Source organism: Balaenoptera musculus, chromosome 2, assembly GCF_009873245.2.
Source record: "Balaenoptera musculus isolate JJ_BM4_2016_0621 chromosome 2, mBalMus1.pri.v3, whole genome shotgun sequence".
NCBI classification, from domain to species: Eukaryota; Metazoa; Chordata; class Mammalia; order Artiodactyla; family Balaenopteridae; genus Balaenoptera; species Balaenoptera musculus.
This window is the reverse complement of record NC_045786.1, coordinates 38,002,576-38,016,151: the sequence shown is the minus strand read 5'-3', so window position 1 is coordinate 38,016,151 and position 13,576 is coordinate 38,002,576. Positions and strand designations below refer to the sequence as shown.

The window sequence follows — 13,576 nt, the reverse complement described above, 5'->3', positions numbered from 1 at the left end:
CAGCGGTTAAGAATCCACCTGCCAATGCAGGGGACATGGGTTCAATCTCTGGTCCGGGAAGATCCCACATGCCACGGAGCAACTAAGCCCTTGCACCACAGCTACTGAGCCTGCGCTCTAGCGCCCGCAAGCCACAACTACTGAGCCAGCACACCACAACTACTGAAGCCCGCGTGCCCTAGAGCCCACGTGTCGCAACTACTGAGCCCACATGCCACAACTACCAAGCCCGCGTGCTTCAACTACTGAATCCTGCACACCTAGAGCCCGTGCTCTGCGACGAGAAGCACGCGCACCGCAACAAAGAGTAGCCCCTGCTCACCACAACTAGAGAAAGCCCACGCGCAGCAACAAAGACAAAGCGCAGCCAAAAATAAATAAAATTTAAAAAAAAAACCAAAAAAACAAACTTTGATAGGACAATATTTTTTAGCTCATGAATTCTACTTTTCAAATATATAAAAGCTGCAGATGGGATAAAATCTCACACACAGATTTTTTTGCGTCCACTGTCTTGTGTACTTTTGTTAACTTTTTACAGTTATTTTCATCTCTTGAAAAATGAAAGAAATGTTATGTAGATTTCTTTAGACAATCTGGCCAATGTGCTACATAATCAAGCACAAATAAGCTGGGTGGTGATAATAAAAATGGTTATCTCAAAAGAAAAAAAAAGCAATGGCAATACTGGAGAATATTTTTATATACCTTCAAGCTACAAGAAAAAAGACAAGCACACCTAACTACATAAAGTTAAAAGACAAATGGACTAGGAGAAAATATCTGCAATAAATATAACAGAAAAGGATTAGTATCCATAAAGCTAGGAAAAAAACAAACGCTTACAAATGAATAAAACAAATGAGCTGGACTTCCCTGGTGGCGCAGTGGTTAAGAATCTGCCTGTCAATGCAGGGGATACTGGTTCGAGCCCTGGTCCGGGAAGATCCCACATGCCATGGAACTAAGCCCATGCACTACAACTGAAGATCCCACATGCCGTGGAGCAACTAAGCCCGTGCACCACAACTACTGAGCCTGCACTCTAGAGCCTGTGAGTCACAATTAGAGCCCACGTGCCACAACTACTGAAGCCCACGTGCCTAGAGCCCATGCTCCACAACAAGAGAAGCCACCTCAATGAGAAGCCCGCACACCACAACGAAGAGGAGCCCCTGCTCGCCGCAACTAGAGAAAGGCCGCGTGCAGCAACAAAGACCCAACGCAGCCAAAAAATTTAAAAATAAATAAATAAATAAATAGATTTTAAAAAACAAATGAGCCATTAGAAAAGTGGACAAATGCTGTGGTCAGACATTTTCGAATACAAAATGACTGGTAAACAGTAAAAGATATGTGGCGGGCTTCCCTGGTGGCGCAGTGGTTGAGAATCTGCCTGCTAATGCATGGGACACGGGTTCGAGCCCTGGTCTGGGAAGATCCCACACGCTGCGGAGCAACTAGGCCCGTGAGCCACAACTACTGAGCCTGCGCTTCTGGAGCCTGTGCTCCACAGCAAGAGAGGCCGCGATAATGAGAGGCCCGCGCATCACGATGAAGAGTGGCCCTCGCTTGCCACAACTAGAGAAAGCCCTCGCACAGAAACGAAGACCCAACACAGCAAAAATAAATAAATTAATTTAAAAAAAAAAAGATATGCGGCCTCACTAGTATTCAAGAAAGCTAGGGAAAACAACAAATTTCTATTTTTTCACCCATAAGATGGCAAACATTTGAAAATATCCTTAATATTTAAAACTCGTAAGGTTATGGGGAAATAGGACTTTAGGGAGAGGCAATCAGGCACTATCTAACAATTTAAAAAGCATACATCTTTAATTAAAGCAGCAATTCCAATTTTAGGAATCTATCCTAAAGAAACTAACACACGTGCATACAGATGCATGTGCAAGGATATCATTGCACAATAATTTGCAATAGGAAGAAACTGGGAGAAACCTGAATGCCCACAGGTAGGGTATTGAATAAAAGATTATAAATAAAAGACTATGATATATTAATATTGTAGAAAATCATGCATCACTAAAAAGCATATATGAAGTGGAAAAAGCTCCAAGACTTATAAGTGATTAAAAAAGCAAGTTGCAGAACTATGTATGTAGTGAGATTACTTTTTACTTAAAAATTAAATAATGTATGTGACACGTGTGTGTGTGTGTACATGCATTAAAAGACTTAATAGTGACTACCTCTAGAAAGGGGAGTGGTATATGAGAGGGGAATGAATGCTAAGGGGGAGGACTTCTCCATTATACTTAATAAATTTACTGTTATACTCTGTAATGATCTATATGGGAAAAGAATCTCAAAAAGAGTAGATAATATGTATATGTATAACTGATTCACTTTGCTGTACAGCAGAAACTAATACAACATTGTAAATCAACTATACTCCAATAAAAATTAATAATAAAAAAAAGGAATGGAATACTGATACATGCTACAACAATGGATGGATATTGAAACTATTATGCTAAAGAAGCCAGTCTTCTGTGGTCCTTCTGTGGTCCAGAAGGACCACATATTATACAAATCTATTTTTATGAAATGTCCATAATAGGCAAAACTATAGATACAGGAAGTAAATTAATGGTTGCCTAGGGCTGGAGTGAGGAGGCAGTTGGAGGCAAATGGGAAGTGACTATAATGAGTAAGAGGTTTCTTTTTGGGGTGATGAAAATGTTCTAAAATTGGTTGTGATGATGGCTATACAACTTTGTGAATATACTAAAATCCACTAAATGGATAAATCCACTTCAAATGGATAAATTGTATGGTATGTGAATTATATCCCAATAAAACTGTTTAAAAAAAAACCTTACTTTTTTTTAATAAAAAGAATATATTCAGGTACTACTTGTATAATTTTAAAAACCCCAAACAATGTACTTGAAATTCCACAAAGGGGCCTACATTTATACAGAAATTTAAGTTAAACTAGAAGTAGCAAAACAATGGGAGACTGAATAATTTGAAGAAACTGGAACATGATACAGAGAAAAAGAAACTCAGTTCCATATCTCAGAATATACTGAAATAAATCTTGTGTGTGTTAAAAAGATTTAAATAATCTTTGTGCTAAAAACTTATTAAAACATTTTTTAACTGAAAACAAATGATTTGGAATTTTGTCCCAATTGGAAGATAAACTTATGACTAGTGAAGAAGTAGAGGAGATAAACATAAAAGTGGATAGTTTCAACTATGCTGAAGTGCAAATAATGAACAGCGTAATCTAAGAATTAGAGGGATGGTTGTATAATGGTAAAGAAATATTTGTGAATATAATGATGAATAAAAGCTTACTATCCTAAAACTCCAGAATAAACCATGAGATATTAGGACCTTTTTTGAAAAACAAAACTGTAATGAAAGATTTGAAAGAAGGAATGAATAAATGCAAGGAAATGCTACTTTAAATTCACTTCTAATTAAAATCCAACAGGGACTTTTGGGACCTTTACAAATTATTCAAAAATGTATAAGGATGAATAAATGGTTATAAATATCGGAGAATATTCTGAAAAAGAACCGCACGCAAGGGGAATAACTGCTCTTACTAGGGATATGAACCTATATATATATAAATATTTTTTTTTAATAAATTTATTTTTATTTTTATTTATTTTTGGCTGCATTGGGTCTTTGTTGCTGCGCACAGGCTTTCTCTAGTTGCGGGGAGCGGGGCCTACGCTTCGTTGTGGTGCGCGGGCTTCTCATTGCGGTGGCTTCTCTTGTTGCAGAGCATGGGCTCTAGGCACGCAGGCTTCAGTAGTTGCGGCACGCGGGCTTCAGTAGGTGTGGCTCGCAGGCTCTAGAGCGCAGGCTCAGTAGTTGTGGCGCACAGGCTTAGTTGCTCCGCAGCACGTGGGATCTTCCCGGACCAGGGCTCGAACCCGTGTCCCCTGCATTGGCAGGCGGATTCTTAACCACTGTGCCACCAGGGAAGCCCTGAACCTACATTAACAACAAGTAAAACAGTGCAAAACTAACACAGAAAGAGAAACATAACTCAGTGGAACAAAGTGAAGAGTAAACACTAAATAGCGAGTGATTACTGTGTACTAGGCACACACGGGTGTACTCTGGGGATACCTCAGTCAGCAAGTCACATTCTTGTCTGGGTTATGTTCTGGGTGTGGGAAGAATGAGGCAGATAAACAAGATCTTTTCCATTGTCACAAGTGCTCTGAAGGAAGTAAATAGGATGATGCGATGGGGGTTACTTCAAACAGTGTCAAGAAAGTCTCTCTGAGGATTAACATTTGAGCTGAGTCACGAATGAAGAAGCCAGTCTTTTGAAGAGCTGAAGAGTGAAAAACCTGGGAAAAAGCACTCCAGTGGACAGAACAGGTGCAAAGGCCCTGAAGCAAAAATGTACTTGGACCTGAGGAGCAGAAAGGAGGCTGGAATGGCTAGAGTGAAGGTGACAGTGTATATGGTGAGATCGGACAGAGAGAGACAAAGGAGCCAGACCATGTCAGGCCTTGCAGGTTGTGATAGGGAGTTTGGATTTTACTCTAAACTTAACATATTATACATTAAGGTTTCTTCAACAAGGGGAGGTATAAATGGATTATTTACATTTAATAGAATCGTTTAGAAAAAAGTTAGTTTTAAAATAAACAAAAATATACAAAGAATTACTTTTTCATTGACTGTAAGACAAACCATTATTTTTGTACTAACAAAGAAAAAAATGCTGTCAATTGTAACTGTAAGATGTCATCTACTGTAATATACATCCTCATGTTAGTTATTAAAGTGTGAAAAAATGTGTATCTTACAATAGATGAAATATTATATTATAAACCAGGAACTAGACTTAACTGGACAAATGTTTCTATTACAAAAGGTTTACATGAAAAAGAACACTGTAAATTCACACATGGGAAAAGTTGGCATGATTAATAAAAATAAAAATTCAGACATTTGTGAGGTACCACTCACCTCCGAGTAGAAATTAAAAATGACGTATTTCAATGCTGGAGTTAGGAAGAAACATAAACTCATATAGTTCTGGAAGCATTATAAATTAATATAACCTTCCCAAATATCTATCTAGCAACATGCATTATAATTAGAAATATTAATCCCTTGATCCAGGAATTTCATTGGGGTGTGAACAGGCACAACAGTTTGCATAAAGACTTACAGTAGTTCTATTTGGGTTAATTTAAAAAAAGGAAAATGAAAACAATCAAACTAATAAAAAAAAAAGGAAAATGGAAACAATCAAACCATCTAGTATCTGTTCTACTGCTCTGCTGCCTGGATCAGCTGAGAACACTCATTTTACCCATCCCCCATTGAAATGTTCTACTTTGATTTACTCTTGAAATACAGAGGTTATGAAAGGTGAGAAGCAGAAAATGCAGTGGTCCATTCCTCCTGTCATGTTCCTCCAAGACAGCCAGAGGCTAATGCCCCAACTACGGTGAGCTCTAAGTTTCCCTGGAATCACTCACATGACCTTGCCCTCAGACTTCCTCAGAAAGGCCTCTTGTAAACCCTCAGGGATACTGAAGCCAGACGGTGACACTGTTCAGCTTATCTTCTTGCGGGAGCTTTCATCTAGTAGTGGCAAATTATCCTTTCGTTACACAACCACTTACACTCAGTTTTTCCAAACTAACAAAGTATCATTTAGGGAATATACATCACATGATAAAACTATAAAGAGAAGCAAAGCAATGATCAACTTAAAAGTCTGAAGAAAGGGACTTCCCTGGTGGTCCAGTGGTAAAGAATCCACCTTGCAATGCAGGGCACGCAGGTTCGATCCTTGGTTGGGGAACTAAGATCCCACATGCCATGGGGCAACCAAACCCACGCGCCACAACTACTGAGCTCGAGTGCCTCAACGAGAGAACCCACGTGCTGCAAAAACTACAGAGCCCACGCACTCTGGAGCCCACATGCCACAACTAGAGAGAGAAAACCCACACACCACAACTAGAGAGAAGTCCATGAGCCGCAATGAAGACCCAACACAGCCAAAAAAAAAGAAAAAGAAAAAAAGGAAAATAAATAAATAAATATTTTTTAAAAAGTCTGAAGAAGGATGCAATGAACAAGGCAGACGGAATTGAGGAGGGACATACGGGAGCTTTGAGGTACTAGCAATGTACTATTTCTTAATCTAGGTGAGAGTTTCATTTTATTGGCATTCCTCAAACTGTATAGGCATGTTTTCCGTAGTTTTTGTATATACGTTTCACAATAAAAATTATTTTAAAAACAGCAATAATCTTATTGGGATTCTGATTGGGTTTTCAGTAATTTATAAGCTGGAAGTACAGTTGACACTTGAACAACACAGGTTTGAACAGTGCGGGTCCACTTACACTCAGATTTTTTTCAATAGTAAACACTATAGTACTATACAATCCCCAGTTGGTTGAATCTGAAGATGCAGAACCACGGATATGGAGGAACCGTGTATACGGAGGAACTGGGTATACAGGAGGGCCTACTATAAATTATATAGGGATTTTCGACAGCATGGTGGGTCAGCACCTCTAACCCCTGTGTTGTTCAAGGGTCAACTGTACTGACAGTTTAAAAAGTTTTTTCCACAGGCAAAGGGTATGTTTTATTCATTTTTTTTGCTCTTTTATCATATTTTCAGTAGAATTTTAAGTTTTCTTCATATAGAACTTAACATTTTTTACATTTATTCTTGGGTATCTTAAGGAACGTCTTCCTACTGTGAATGGGCCCCTTTTAAATATTATATTTTCTAACTTATTATTGCTAAGGGAAAGCTATTAGTTTTTATACATTAAACTTGTATCCAGTCCCTTACTGAACTATATTGCTAATTCTAATTGTTTTCCAGTTGATTGCTTTGGATTTTCTAGGTAGATAATAATTTCATCTGCAACCATTATATATTCTGAAGCCTAGTGAAGCCAGTCACTCATTACTGCCCTTCTTCCCTCAGAACATACTTTTGCATTTCTTGGCCATTCATTTTTCCTCATAAACTTTCTCTTTACCAAGTTCTATACGATCTCCTGGATTGGGACTTCCCTGGCAGTCCACTGGTTGAGACTCCATGCTTCCACTGGAAGGGGCACAGTTTGGATCCCTGGTTGGGGAACTAAGACCCCGCATGCCGTGCGGCATGGCCAAAAAAAAATTAAAAAGAAAAAAGATCTTCTGGATTTATACTTGGTTCCCCATTTAATCTATCGATTACTACTGTCATCTTTGCTCAGCTCTTCCCAGTAAGGGGAGGGCTTGTAGCTCCACTGATTTCAAGTATTCCTTTATGTTTTTCCTTTAAAATTTTACAATTTTAGGGACTTCACTGGTGGTCCAGTGGCTAAGACTCCATGCTCCCAATGCAGGGGGCCTGGGTTCGATCCCTGGTCAGGAAACTAGATCCCACATGCAGCAACTAAAGATCCCGCGTGCTCCGACTAAGACCCGGCGCAGCCAGATAAATAAATAAATAAACAAACAAAGATTTTTACAATTTTATTGGAATCAATATCAAGTATTCCATACTAAGTTAATTTCCAAACACTAAATATCCTTTGTCACTACCATAAGTGAAATTTCTTTAATTATGAATTTCCTAGCTGTTTTCACAAAAAATAGGAAATTCAATTTTGACGAATTGATCTCATATTCTGCCATTTTGCTCGTATCATTCATTACTTGCTACAATCTCCCCCCATTTTTTTTTAAGGTTTACTAGGTACATAATCAGGCTCTCTTACAGTAATAACTTACCTCTCTCCTCCTTTACTATGTTACTTCTTCATTTCTTTTTTAATCACTCATTACAAATGTTTGCTCAAATTAGAGTAAACAGTAAGAGACACCTTGTTTTCATAAATGCCTGTAGATTTCTCCCCTGAGAAAACACTGGCTCTGGCTCCTGGTTTTAAAACTAAAATTGGCTGTTTCTGGGTGACTGGGGGAGAAGAGAAGAAAGATGTTTTTCACTGTATACTCTTGGTATGCCTTTTGAATTTTGAACCACATAAGTGTATTATTTCTTCAACAATAAATAGTTTATACTGAATAAAGAAAACATGCACTAAATAATCAAGTAAAAATGCTTCCAATTCCAATTTAAGAGTATTTCAGAAATATAACTTGGGTAATCATTTCTCTCGGCATCTACTGATGAAATTATATTAGTTATATTTTTCTTACTGTTGTAATAGAGACTCTAAGCATATGTTATTGTTAAACTGACTTGTATCCTTGGAATAAAGACTATTTGGACATAATAAATAATTCTTCTAGTATGCAGTATTCCTGAGAAAGAATTTTAGAGCTAGAAAGAACACCTAGTATACTTATAAATCCAAATAAACACACACACACACACAGAGCCAAAACATAAAACAAAAACCCTAACGCCAACAAAACTTAAATGATTTAAGACCATGCTGCTTGCTAACGGGAGAGTCCAAAACAAGAGCCAGGTCTCATGACTCCTTGGTTCAACCGATTATTGGCTAAGATTTTATTTAATAATTCTGTCCAATAAAAATATGCAATATCTGGGACTTCCCTGGTGGCGCAGTGGTTAAGAATCCGCCTGCCAATGCAGGGTACACAGGTTCAATCCCTGGTCCGGGAAGATCCCACATGCTGCAGAGTAACTAATAAGCCCGTGCACCACAACCACTGAGCCTGCGCTCCAGAGCCCGCGAGCCACAACTACTGAGCCTACGTGCTGCAACTACCGAAGCCCGCGCACCTAGAGCCTGTGCTCCGCATCAAGAGAAGCCACCGCAATGAGAAGCCTGAGCACGGCAACAAAGAGTAGCCCCCACTCTCCGCAACTAGAGAAAGCCTGCGCGCAGCAGCGAAGACCCAATGCAGCCAAAAATAAAATAAATAAATAAATTTTTTTAAAAAATGCAGTATCTAACATTTTCTCTATGAGAAGCTTTTGGATCATAACCAATTTACTCCATAAAATACACTTAAGCAGTATGATTTTTTAGTCTGAGTTTAAAAAATAACTTACATAATAGAGGTCTTACTGTACTAAAACCTACTGAGTCTATTAGGGAGTCAGTTTTTCATTTTACCTTTCTTATTTCATCCTGATATTGGATTCAGTGTCTTTGGATATTTATTTTTTGAGGTCAGCTATTTCAAATATATTGGCATTATAACTATGTATATCATCCTCTAAAACATTTTAATGGTTTCTATTTCTGACTTTTATCCTCTTTATATTAGGATACCTATTTACTGATTTTATTGTCTTTTCAATGATGAAAACTCTTAGTTCCTATTATTTTTACCTTTTCTTTATCTGTCTTCCCAAATCCAATGCATGCTAAGTATTCAATAAATGTCCACTACATTATAAAGTTACACTTCTCTTTTTGCCTTGTTAATATGCATTCTCTTTGTCTTGAAGTGCATCTCCTCTAATAACTGCATCTCAATTTTAAAAATATATTATCACTATATATTTTACCTTTATTTTCTAATACACTTATTACATGCACATTCCTATAGCATTCTACAGTGTACAATAATATAAAGTACATTGTCACAATTGAATTCTACAACCTAGTATTTCAGGATTTTTTAGTTGAAATACAGTTGACATACAATATTATGTTAGTTTCAGATATACTACATAGTGATTTGACATTTGCATACGTTACGATACAATCACCATGGCAAGTCTAGCAACCATCTCTTTCCAAACAAAGCTATTAAAATATTATTGACCATATTCCTTAAGCCATAATACTATATCTTTGTGGCTTATTTATTTTATAACTGGAGGTTTGTACCTCTTAATCCCCTTCACCTATTTTGCCCTCCACCTCCATCCCCCTTCCCTCTGGCAACCACCCATTTGTTCTCTGTACCTGTAAGTCTGTTCCATATTTACAACCTAGTATTTCTATATCAGATGGTGGATCCATGACTCAAACCCAGGTTTTCTGATTCTAGATCTTGAGCTCTTTCTGTTATGCCACATTGACTCTCAACGTCCAATTGAACTCAGGTGTTAAGAAAGCATTTAAAGGGACTTCCCTGGTGGTGCAGTGGTTAAGAATCTGCCTGCCAAGGCAGGGGACATGGGTTCGATCCCTGGTCCGGGAAGATCCCACATGCCGTGGAGCAGCTAAGCCTGTCCGCCACAACTACTGAGCCTGCGCACTAGAGCCCATACGCCACAACTACTGAGCCCGTGTGCCGCAATTACTGAAGCCCACACACTCTAGGGCCTGCGTGCCACAACTACTGAGCCTGTGTGCTGCAAATACTAAAGCCTGCGCACTGCAACTACTGAAGCCTGCATGCCTAGAGCCCGTGCTCTGCAACAAGAGAAGCCACTGAAATGAGAAGCCCACTCATCAGAGTAGCCCCCGCTCGTCGCAACTAGAGAAAGCCCATGCACAGCAACGAAGACCCAACACAGCCAAAAATAAATAAATTAATAAAAAAAAAAAAAAGAAAGAAAGAAAATCTACAAACAAATGCTGGAGAGGGTGTGGAGAAAAGGGAACCCTCTTGCACTGTTGGTGGGAATGTAAACTGATACAGCCACTATGGAGAACAGAATGGAGGATCCTTAAAAAACTAAAAACAGAATTACCATATGAGCCAGCAATCCCACTGCTGGGCATGTACCCAGAGAAAACCATAATTCAAAAAGACACATGCACCCCAATGTTCATTGCAGCACTATTTACAATAGCCAGGTCATGGAAGCAACCTAAATGCCCATCGACAGACGAATGGATAAAGAAGAAGTGGTACATATACACAATGGAATGTTACTCAGCCATAAAAAGGAACAAAGTTTGGTCACTTGTAGAGATGTGGATGGACCTAGAGACTGTCATACAGAGTGAAGTAAGTCAGAAAGAGAAAAACAAATATCGTATATTAACGCATATATGTGGAATCTAGAAAAATGGTACAGATGAACCGGTTTGCAAAGTAGAAATAGAGACACAGAGTAGAGAACAAACGTATGGACACTAAGGAGGGAAAGAGGGTGGGATGAATTGGGAGATTGGGATTGACATACATACACTAATGTGTACAAAATAGATAACTAATAAGAACCTGCTGTATAAAAATAAATAAATAAAATTTAAAAGAAAATAATAAAATTTAAAAGTTGCTATGTCCAAGAATATAACTTTTTGGAAGAGTGTAGTATATCTGAAATAAAAATACACATTTAAAATTTCCATTTATTTGTCCCAAGGTATATTAAATTTAGCTTCTTTAATTTTATCTTAACAAATATAGTTGTAAGCATGTAAAGTTTATAATTTATAGCTAGAGTCTTCTGTAATTGATGTTGTTAGCTTTTAATGCATGCTCCTTTTGAGTGCTTTCAACTTAAGTGACTTGTTCAAGTCATTTAAAGCCTATCTAGAATATCATGTACAAAATGACGGAATTGTACTAAATTGCTAGTTCCCAGTATAGGGTCCCTACATATCGCAGTTTCCATGAAGGTAATGAAAAGAAATCTGTAAGCCATTTCTAATTTTCAAAAAGCCTAAAAAAACATGTTTACCTATGTCAAGATTGCACAGACTAAATAAAACATCAAGTTTCTTTGCTTTAGCCTAGAATTACAAGTGAAAATACAAAGTATGCATTTTTAAACGTCATTTAGTTTGATATTTGAAAAAAATCTTAAAACATGATGTGACACTGTAATTTATAATGAGAAATATTTGGTATTCATCCTTGTATCTGGCACAGAGCTCCTAAAAACCTTGGAACTTCCTAAGTGATAAGGGTGCCTTTTGTTCTGTTAATAAGGTGACTTTTGGAAAGCACCCAGGAATGGGGACTGGTTGCCAGAGGAACCAACCATGTGATTGTGGGAACTTTCAGTCCTACTTCCTGACCTCTGGGGAGGGGAGAGGGGCTGCAAACTCAATCAGTCACCAATGGCCAATGATTTAATCAATCATGCCTATGTAAAGAGGCCTCCTTAAAACCCGAAAGGGACAGGGTTCGGAGAGTTTCCAAGTTAGCAAACATGTGGATATTCGAGGAGAGTGGCGTGCCTGAAGAGGGCATAGAAGCTCCACGCCCTTTCCCCATCTTCCATCTGGCTGTTCCTAAGTTATACCCTGTTAAATTAAGCTGGTAAACTAGTAAGTAAAATGTTTCTCTAGAAAGCTCTGCGAGCCACTCTAGCAAATAAACTGAACCTGAGGAGGAAATCAAGGGAATCTTCAAGCTATAGGCTGTCAGTCAGAAGCACAGGTGACAGACAACCTGGACTTGAGATTGGCATCTATCTCCAGGTAGACAGTGTGAGAACTGAGCAAATTTGTGGGACACCTGGTTACTGTCCATGGAGAACTGAGTTAATTGCTTGGGGTGGGGGTGAGTACACACATTGGAACTGGTGTCAGCTTCGTATAAGAAAACCAAGGGAGTGAGAGGGCTGGAGAAGAAGAATCCAAAAGCTCTAAGAGTTTTTAAGGGTTGCTAAGGAGCTTTCTCATAGCACCATCTGGTGGACATCTAGCAACTTTCCCCAAGTATCAAAAAAGAGACTGACAAAAGGATCTACAGATGGTTACTCAAAAATCCCATGCAAACTCTCTGAAGTGGCTGCCATCATTACCTGCTACACATACCTGGATGAGGTCCAAGATCCCAAGTTCACTCTCTGATGAATCCACACAAAATACAAAATAGAGGGTAGCATAATGCCGATAAATCAGTTTGTAGTCAGAGCCACCAATCAAACTGTGGAAGATGGGAAACATTTAAATGCCTGTATCTTAACTGAACATATCAAAGAGAAACTCTATGCCAAGGGAGGAGAAGGGGCCCAACAGAAAGGGGGAGGACAGGCCAAACAATAGGCCATTTCTACCAGGTGAACGGCAACCAAATTTGGCAGAGGTGCCTAAAGCCATTTTACCTCCCCTTTTCTTCTGCCCGTCCTCCCAGGCACCAAACTTGTAAATATCTGAAGCACAACCATTTAGCAGCTTCCAAAACAGAACTGGGTCTCTCCCTGAGCAGATATAGCTCAGCTCAGCTCAAGTTGCATCAGGTACTCACCTGACACTTGAGTACTGCCTGAAGAAGCAGTAACGATGAAGGCCACCCAAAAGTGGATGTATGGGGAGAAAACTGATCATTTACCTTCCACCCTCCAAGAAGTTACAGATGTTGTCATCCCGCTTGAGAACTAGATGGAAGGTCTCTCGAATAATCTGCTGCTGAATTTCTTCTGGCTATGGAATAAAAGAAATAAAGTGAATCAGTGGGAAAGTCTGAAAAACTACAACCCATCAGTGAGGATGGACAGGAAGGCAAGGGCTTCCAAACTAGGAATGATCTGAACATTTGGTACCAGTTTACAGAAAAGATAGAAATGCTGAGTAGAGAAAAAGTAAAAGGGGAATCTATGGAAAAACGGACAAGGCTCTGTTACAGGAATTAAAATAGGGTATATCTACCTAGATGTCTAGTCCCTAACCATTATCATCCTGATAGGTAAGCTGATATTTCTTTACTGTGAATAACCAAGGAAAGGAGAACTGACAAACTCTCATACAAG

The 13,576-nt window shown here is 38.7% G+C and overlaps 1 protein-coding gene across 1 annotated transcript in view; it reads right to left on the bottom strand.

Annotated features, from left to right (window-relative positions):
- The window catches only part of AP3S2 (adaptor related protein complex 3 subunit sigma 2), a 55,596-nt gene that overhangs the window by 38,365 nt on the left and 3,655 nt on the right, over nt 1–13,576 (bottom strand). The window contains exons 2-3 of the mRNA XM_036842304.1: nt 13,159–13,250; nt 12,642–12,753 (exon numbers count right to left, since the gene is read on the bottom strand). Of these exons, the coding sequence (XP_036698199.1) occupies nt 12,642–12,753; nt 13,159–13,250 (204 nt within the window). The remainder of the gene's footprint in view (nt 1–12,641; nt 12,754–13,158; nt 13,251–13,576) is intronic.